The 9,798-nt window shown below is 33.7% G+C and overlaps 1 protein-coding gene across 1 annotated transcript in view; it reads left to right on the top strand.

Annotated features, from left to right (window-relative positions):
• LOC106459860 overlaps positions 1 to 9,798 on the top strand; it is a 43,291-nt gene that overhangs the window by 30,748 nt on the left and 2,745 nt on the right. Inside the window, exons 5-6 of the mRNA XM_013919532.2 lie at positions 2,041 to 2,299; positions 6,608 to 6,745. Of these exons, the coding sequence (XP_013774986.1) occupies positions 2,041 to 2,299; positions 6,608 to 6,745 (397 nt within the window). The remainder of the gene's footprint in view (positions 1 to 2,040; positions 2,300 to 6,607; positions 6,746 to 9,798) is intronic.

Genomic DNA, 9,798 nt, shown 5'->3' on the forward strand with positions numbered 1-9,798 from the left:
CAAACAAACAAACAAACAAAAACTATAAGGACGTACATGAAATCAAATACAATTCTTGAAACCGTTTTTATATAGGAGACAATGGAAGGTTATGTTTGTAGTTAAGCACAAAGGTACACAATGGGTTATCTAGACTGTGCCCACTACGGGTATCTAACCAGGTTTCTAATGTTATAAGTCTGCAGAATTACCGCTGTGTCACTGAGGGGCGACATTGGACGAGAAATAAACATCAGAGTGAAAGTAAACATATCGTATCAGACCCTAATATCAACACACGAAAAATATCTTAACAACCTGAAACCAGCATTAAATAAATATCTAAGAAATACTCTTTATCTTTATTAAATATATTTATGTATTTTCCCTACCTTTTGTTTTTGTCAAAAATACATTTACTCACTAATTTATATTTTGACGCCACCTATAATTTTTTTATTAACTACACACTTATATACATATCGTTTCTAATTTGGCCCCCCCAGTGGCACAGCGGTATGTCTGCGGACTTACAACGCTAGAAACCGGGTTTCGATACCCGTGGTGGGCAGAGCACAGATAGCCCATTGTGTAGCGTTGTGCTTAATTCCAAACCAACAGTTTCTAATTTGAGCTTGCCATGTACTGAAGATGACCTGTTACTATGGGTCGAAACTTATTTTTATTGCAAGTAAAACTAATTTTTCTTACTAAAATAGTTGCCTCTTACATCATTAAACGTCATGTTAAAATCCTGTGTTATGGTAATAAAAGCATTGCGTGGGCGAAGAAATTACAAATAATGGTGTAACACTCGTCAAATTAAAATAAATTTATTAATGAGTACGAAAGCAACGTTTTGGACAATAGTTCTTCATCGTTTTGAAATCATAACTTACGACATACAAAAAAAACAAAAAAAACTGTTGATAATGTGAATAGCTTTACACAAATATTGGTTATTTTCTACAAGTATCAAAATAGCTTATTTCTAAAAGTTTAGGTATTTGAAGATATCGAAAAAAGACGAGCCGTAATCTGTCCTTCAGTCAGTCACTAGACACTAAAATGATATTACATAAGGGACGCTTAACGTTACAGTTTGCACTGTCGTGATGTCAGTAAAACGTCATGAATAACGAGAAGAATTACGCACTCTGTAGGCTACAACACAGCATGACATACGGAATTCAAATAAAAATATTTGTTACTCTTAGTTTTGGTTTTATTTACCTTGAAACAGAATTCTTTCGGGGACCATGCGCAAGTGCATCTAATTACAAGTTTTCTATTTGTATAATTTGTTGTAGGGTAGATGTTCCCAAATTTTCTCAACCCACGACCCAACTGAGTAATCAGACAATTTTCTAGGACCCATGCAGAAATGGGAGAGAGGGTTTACTGTTGTAAGATATTTTAGTAAAGTCTAGTAGTGCGTTTTTGTGTTCATGTAAAATCATTTTAGGTTCGTTATCTGTAAATAGTTTTAAAGTAAAAATATGTTTAAGTCTTGTTGTGTCTTGATCTGTAACAAAACCCGAAACTCCTTACGACCCATGGTTTGGGAACCGTTGTTATCGGTATTTTTAAGTAAAGGATTGAACATTTCACAATTTCTTTTAATTGCTCTTTTATTATATTTTAGTTAATCTAAACCCTAAAATCTAAAAATCTAAACTTTTGGTTAATGTAATTCAAGTTTGGAGACGGCTTGAATGGGTAATGAAGAAAAACTTTAATATAAGTTTAACATAACATAATATGTACATAGTTTCAGGTACCTGATGATGACAAAACGTTGTACATTTGCTATTATGTTAAACTTAGTTTTGAGTTTTTTTCTTCATTACCAATTCAAGCCGTCTCCAACTATTATTAGTCTCAAAGTGGGTTCCTCGTCATCGAATTTAATTCAAGTTGTCTCACACTTGAACTTTGAACGCGTTTCATTGTAGATCTAAAACTAATAATCAACCCAAAACAAGCGATAAAACATATATTTTATATATTTTGTGTTTCTGAAAAAAAATAATAACAAAACATTGTGGGATTTCATTACAGAGTCCCGGAATCGAACCTGTGGTTAAAGAGTTCTGGAAAGTTTGGGGGCATGAGCAGATTTCGAGACAAGTATTTCCAGCAACTGTGACAAATGTTTCGTTAACAAAACCCTTGTACAACGCTATTCCAGGAATGTTCAGAACGCTACCAGATGTCGCTGATGGATCCGTTAATATCAATGCTTTTCCTCACGTTCCAATAAAAGAAGGTCTTCATAGCGTTATTAAGTGTCTTAAGACACAGGATATATCCCAATCAAGTAAAGGACTTATTCCAATTTGTATCTGTATTTTCCATTTTACCTTCTAAAACAAATGTAGAGGAAAAAGTTTGTTTGTTTGTTTTGTTTAAATTCGCACAAAGCTACTCGAGAGATATCTGCGGTAGTCGTCCCTAATTTTGAAATGATAGACTACAGGGAATTTAGTTAGTTAACACCACCCACCTTGAGCTACTTTTTACCAATGAATATAGGGATTGACTGCAACATTATAACGCCCCCATGACTGAAAAGGCAAGCATGTTCAGGAACGGAATTCAAAACTGCAAGTCGAGATCCCTAACCACCAGGCCATGCCAGGCTACAGGAAAATAGGAACAATATTTCTAATTTTACCATAGACCTTTCGCTACTGATATAATGGTTTTGCCTCTGTACCAGTTAATACTGGGCTTGCTTAATACATCATATTTGTTTCCTATATTCTCAAATAAACTCGAAAAACAAACAAACAAGTTATTGGACGTACTGAAAGTAAAATTATTTGATAAAGCTTGTATTTTTTGGACTTAATTTTAATGTTAGTTAATGACTCTATAGAATATGATAATTCAGGTCCAAAATGTGTTTTATACCAACGCAGATATTTGCATTCATGTTTGTTACTTTCGTAATATATTCTATTGCATTTTTTTAGCAGTTTATCGTTGAATTCCAATATAAATGCATTTTCTCTTTGGTAAAGAGCTCAGAATCCCAAATCCCTTACTTATTATTTTAAGATCAAAAAAGCATAACCTACAATATTCAAGGAATATAGATTCATTTTTTTGCTGTTTAGTATCAGTTTAGGATCGTAAAATTCTAGACAATTACGATAAGTATGTATGCGTGTATTTTCTTCAAAAATGTGTTTTTTTATAACACAGATTTCCAAACTTGAGCTATGTGGATTCCTTATGATTAATGACTAGTTAACATTCGAATTTCTGCGTTTTTATAACATTTCCAGATATCAACAAAATGAGTAACCAATGAATGTCTGATTACCATTTGAATGTCTGCGTTTTTATAACACAGGTTTTCAGACTTGATCTACATGGATACCAAATGAATGTCTGATTAGCATTTCAATTTCCGTGTTTTATAAAACATAGGTTTCCAGACTTGAATTACATAGGTACTTAATGAATGACTGATTACCATTTGAATTATAAAAGTGTTTATTTATAACACAAGTTTGTAGCTTTAAATACGTGGATTCTTAGCGAATTATTGTTCAAAATTGAATTTAAATGTAAACAATAGCTAGTAAGATTTATTGGTAAAAACTTTACATCAACGTGAATTGTTCATTGTGAACCAACTAGTTATTAGCTCAGAATATGATGACCCATGTGAGAATTGAAACTTTGTTTCAAAATCATAGTAAATTACCTACCAACCTTGCTTGGTAAAAAGGTGCGTATCTCATATCAACTCTGTGAGAGTCAACAGTTCAACTGTTGTTTTACAATAAAACTTTTGATACGCTAGTAACAACTATTACAATAAAACTTTTGATACGCTAGTAACAACTATTACAATAAAACTTTTGATACGTTAGTAATAACTATTAAAATAAAACTTTTGATGCGCAAATAATAGCTATTACAATAAAACTTTTGATACGTTAGAAATAACTATTACAATAAAACTTTTGATGCGCTAATAATAGCTATTACAATAAAACTTTTGATACGCTAGTAATAACTATTACAATAAAACTTTTGATACGCTAGTAATAACTATTACAATAAAACTTTTGATACGTTAGTAATAACTATTACAATAAAACTTTTGATGCGCTAATGATAACTATTACAAAAAAACTTTTCATACGCTAGAAATAACTATTACAATAAAACTCAGTGTTGTTAGAAATACAATTTAATGTTGTTACCATCTAGATATTTCATTTGACTTATACTTTATACAAGAAAACGGTCAGTGCTATATTAATATTGTTTTCAAAATTCCATCGACAGTTTTTCTTTAATTAAACTAACATATTTGTAACATAATACACCTTTTTGTAATCATTATGGCAGTAACTTCTCCTTGCTATTAATGTCCATTAGTTTATTTCCTCTGAGGATATTAAAGACATAGTCATATGTTAAGGTTTAGAAACTAGCTTAGTGGTGTGCTTACATCCAAGCGTCCACTCTATCATCAATGTTATCTTCTATTTGTTTTGTTTTCTGTAGTAAATGTTATTGTCATTTAATAGCATTAAGAGGCTGTAGCAGTACGTGCAGGATTGTCATTTAATAGCACTAAGAGGCTGTAGCAGTACGTGCAGGATTATCATAAGTAGTGGGGTTTACTTATTTTTTTATGTGTAGAATATGGACAAAGAGGGGTCTACAACTATGTTACAAAGTATTTGGAATGAAAATAACGCTACTTTTAAAATTCAATATCAGTAATGTATTCTTTCTGTTCACTTTATTAGTACTTTCACCAATTACTTGATATGGTCGTCTTCTGTCCCGATAGCCTCCCGGTGGCACAGCGGTATGTCTGCGGACTTACAACAATAGAAACCGAGTTTCGATACCCGTGGTGGGCAGAGCACAGATAGCCCTTTGTGTAGCTTTGTGCTTAACTTCAAAACAAACAAACTGTCCCGATAATAGCAGGAAGTGACATAAACTCAAAAAGATGCCTTGTTTGAATGTACACCACTCCTCAAAAAAGTATGACATGCTCTTGGTCGATAGATGATGATATCGGTATTTTTAATCTAAACTACCTGTAATGTGTACATGGGCTAAACGACTGAGTCAGAGGTCTTAGGTTTACGATTTGTAATTATAAACTACTGAGGAGAGGGAAGGCAGCAAATAAGCAGCACTCTCTGCCATAAGAGCTTTGTTCAGATTTAAGTCGTATAACGAGGATGACTGTCTCAATTATAACGCACTAGCAACTGAGCGTTCGCAGTGGCACAAATCTTGCACAATACTTTCCGCTGACCGCCATGATCATTTAATAAAAACGTTTACTAAACGTCTCGTACCTGTAAAAGGTTTAGGTTATTGAGCCGACGGCTTGTGCATTAAACAAATTAACATAGAGTGGTGATAGTCCAAATAAATTATTTAATACAAACATGAGTACTCACGTTAAAAGCCTAAAAAGTTACTTGAATTGAGATTTGTAGGTTAGGCTGGCAAGGAAGTTAACTGAAATCAATATAATGCTCTTTGAACCAACTTTGGTCGATATGAGCCTGGTGGATTGTTATGATATTGTTTAGAAAAGCCCTTATCCTCAGGGTGATAATACGCATTGTTGTTAAGTCAGTGTTATTTACCATTTAAAAATATTAAATAATTCAATCTCTGCCATAAAAATATTTCCTATATTATTATAGCACCTTAATTGCTTTGCAGTGGTGCAACAGCACAGTCAATTTATCTCTACCATGGGCACAAGAAAAAAAAACATCAACAGTTTTCGTTCTAAACACTACTAAAATCATGCTTTTTGTTTGCATCTGAGGTAATTAGTTTTCAGACTGTATGTTGGCTGCAATATGAAAGTTTTTGTAATGTCCTTCACGCGATGCGGTAAGGGATTATTGAATCCTAGAAACTGGTAAAAAAAATCAGTCATATGGGACACAGTCGTATATTTCTCCGTATGTCACCAGAGATTGATAGTCATAATTTTTTCTTTCTTGCAGACTCATCCCCTTTCGATTTCCGCAAGCTGATGAGTAGCTTGATAGGCTTTATTGGCAAATTTATTTGAACAGCCGGTCAAAGGAATGGTCTTTGATAACGACGCTCATACTTGAATATTTATTTATCTAGTAGTAATAAATATTATATAAAAATTGACATTGCAGGATGCAGAATTAATGAATGACACTGAGGGAGCTCATAAAATACCGTTGAAATGACATTATGTTCTAACATGTTACTAATATTAAGTTTTGACATATTTAGGTAATTGAAATCAAATTATTTATTACGCAGTCAAAAAAGGATAAAAAAGACATGATATAAAAATTTTATACACTTGAGTATAAAAACATGTTTACAAGTGAAAACAACTGAGATTTTTTGCTTAAGTATTATTGCAAACACTTTGAACACAATTATATTACATTTTTTCAAGACAATAGTTAATATATACTCACGAACTCATACTGTAATCTTAACAAAAATTATGAATTAAGATAATTAAAAATATTTCAAAGTTCTAAAAATTCGATACCAATAATTATATTTTTTCTCTAATTGCATATAATTACAACGCGTACGTGTAATAGTTTGTTTATTTTTGTGCCCTCAGAAACTAAATCGGACTTGGTTGATACAAAGGCTCGTTCTTGTGTGTGCAGTGTGTGTAAGATTCCATCATTGGCCTCCAGGCCTTCATCTAGATTAAGAATGTATGGAGAATTCACCGTGAAAAATACCCACCATACAAGTAAGTATCACTATAATTATTACACTTATTTTTGCATGATCTTACAAAGAACGATTTGACAAGTAATATAGGATATTATTGTTCATTGATATCCAAGAAATTTTATTATTTACGAATTTTTAATATGCTATCCAGCTACCTGTCTACTTGTGGTGCAGTTTTGTAAACATATGAGGATCCTGCTGACAACAACATACAATTATTTAGTATTTTACAAAATATGATAGATTATGAATCAATAGGTTTGCTTTTAATAGGAGCAACAATAAATCCTTTAGTAACTGGGAAGACACAGAAGCAACGTTAGCTTTGGTTTGAAATTTCCCGATTTCTGGAAGCTTTGTGTTGAAACTTCCAGATTTCTGGCTACTTTGGGTTAAAACTTCCTGATTTCTGGCAGCTTTGTGTTGAAACTTCCTGATTTCTGACAGCTTTGTTTTGAAATTTCCTGATTTCTGGCAGCTTTGTGTTAAAATTTCCTGATTTCTGGCAACTTTGGGTTAAAACTTCCTGATTTCTGGCAGCTTTGTGTTGAAATTTCCTGATTTATGGCAACTTTTCTTCCGCGAACTTCCATTTGTTTCCTTTAATTTTTACTATATTTTTGCGTAAGTGGCGTAATTGTACTTAAGGGGGACATATGTTTAGGATTCCATAATTTTTTCTTTCTGTGTTTAGACCTGTGAAGTACTATATTTCGGATAATTATGTAAAACTATACAAGGGCCTTCTACTTTTAAATTAATAGATTAGAGAGAAGTCATTTAGTGAACAGCACCCACTAAGAGTTATTTGGCTACTCTAATCAAATAATGGGATATGACTGATTTGACTGAGGATTCACAGTCTGATACGTTAATCGTTAAGCCACGCCCAGCCCGGGGCTGCGGGAAATGTCTTTTTGAAACAAATGCCGCACGCTCTTAGCGTTTTTTTTTCTTTCCGATTTCTTTGAGATACATATAGCGTGATATCTACGAAGTGGTATGACGTAAAATTGTTTTTGTAACAGATGAAAAAAAGAAAGAATTGAACATTTTAAATGTCCTTGTAGGACTTCTAATCGATGCCAGAAACCGTAACTACAAGCACCTCTTGTTTGATAAAGTGATCTCTTTAATTTGAAGAACTTTCTTTTTCGTTGACTTTAACACGAACATGTTTTTAATTTTTATTTTTGTCGGATCAAAGGTAACCTTTGAATATTCAACACGACAATGCTATTTAATTCTTATCGGATTAAATGTAACCTTTGAATATTTATTTCCACCAGAGAACGCAATTTTAAATGCAATTTTTCTTTTATATAAAATGAGATTTATCTTGCTTGTTGTTCTGGTGTTTGTAATTAAGCACAAAGCTACACAATGGGCTATCTGTGCTCTGCCCACCACGGGTATCGGAACCCGGATTCTAGCGTTGTAAGTCCGCAGACATGCCGCTGTGCCATTGGGGGGCATTTATTTTGGTGTTGCCATCTAGTTTTATGGTTTTCTTCGCATAAATTCATTGCTGTTTAATCTAAAAACGTTGGCTATGAGCTCCATAAAGATGAAATGTATTTGTGGTTATTGACACGCAAGATCTATTTTTTATTTGGGGGGAGGGAACTTTGGTAACCTTTTTTTTTTGAAACTGTAAACGTTTCTATCTGACAGACATTATTTACTCATTCTTACAAGAATGTTTGTTTGTTTGTTTTTGAATTTCGAGCAAAGCTGCACGAGGGCTATCTGCGCTAGCCGTCCCTAATTTACAGTGTAAGTTTGTTTGTTTGTTTGTTTTTAATTATGCACAAAGCTACACAAGGGCTATCTGTGCTCTGCCCACCACGGGTATCGAAACCCGGATTCTAGCGTTGTAAGTCCGCAGATACAGTGTAAGACTAGAGGGAAGGCAGCTAGTCATCACCACCCACCGCCAACTCTTGGGCTACTCTTTTACCAACGAATAGTGGGATTGACTGTCACATTATAACGCCCTCACGGCTGAAAGGGCGAGCATGTTTGGTGGGACGGGGATTCGAACCCGCGACCCTCAGATTGCAAATATAGAAGAGGCAATAAAAATGTTTAGTAAAAGACAAAAATATAAAATAAAGTTAATTTTTTTAGAAAGTAAATCAGTATTTGCTTCAGGGATACTTTTGATAACCGATAAGTGCATTCTGTATAGAGTTTGTAAATTTCGATTTTTCTAGCTGGTATTTTATATTTACCAAGTTATTTTGGTTGGTATTTTATATTTACCAAGTTATTTTGGACGGTTTTAGTTATTGTTATTACTTTATTGCAAAATACGAAAAAAATCTACTTCTTTTGTAAATGAAAGACAGGGCGCAGCCTAGTGTTAACTTATCGGACTGTGGATCGAAGGGTCCGGGGTTCGAGATGTTGTGCCTCTGAACACCCACTGCAATTTCACCTGTGGGAGCGTTAGAAATGTGAAATCCAATTCCGCTACTAAGCTGATGTTGACGACTCGTTGGAAGCTCTTTGGTCAATAGTTCAAAATTAAGGATGCCTATGATTAAACTTTAATTAACGTCTCTGGTCTAGCAGTTTAGTCTTGCTATTTTATCACAAAACTATCAACGCTTAGTCCACACGGTGAATCGAATCCCAGGTTTTAGTATTTGTTTAGTCCGTGAAATTTCTGATGAACCTCCGGGGGAGGGCGGCCATTTGGTACAAGCGCGTACAAGGTGCCGTTAATTTGGGGGGGGGGGGGGAATCTAACTTTTGTAGGTGAAATCAGCAAATAATAATAAGAAAAACTCTAAGGTTTGCTCGCTATGCAATCATTACACTACGCTTGATGGTACGTATAAAAAAATGTAGAAACGGATAACCTTTTAGATTTTAGTATTATGTAAAAGTTGATAAATACTGGAAAACATTTTTTTTTATGTTCCGAAGAAAGTATGATTCGCTGTTGTTTATTTTGTTTTTCAAGACACATTTGTGAACTTTTCGTTTTTATTCTCTATTTTGTCTTATTTTGCCATGAGTGTTTGTTTGTTTTGGAATTTCGCGCAAAGCTACACGAGGGCT

Source organism: Limulus polyphemus, unplaced genomic scaffold (assembly GCF_000517525.1).
Source record: "Limulus polyphemus unplaced genomic scaffold, Limulus_polyphemus-2.1.2 Scaffold669, whole genome shotgun sequence".
Classification (NCBI taxonomy): domain Eukaryota; kingdom Metazoa; phylum Arthropoda; class Merostomata; order Xiphosura; family Limulidae; genus Limulus; species Limulus polyphemus.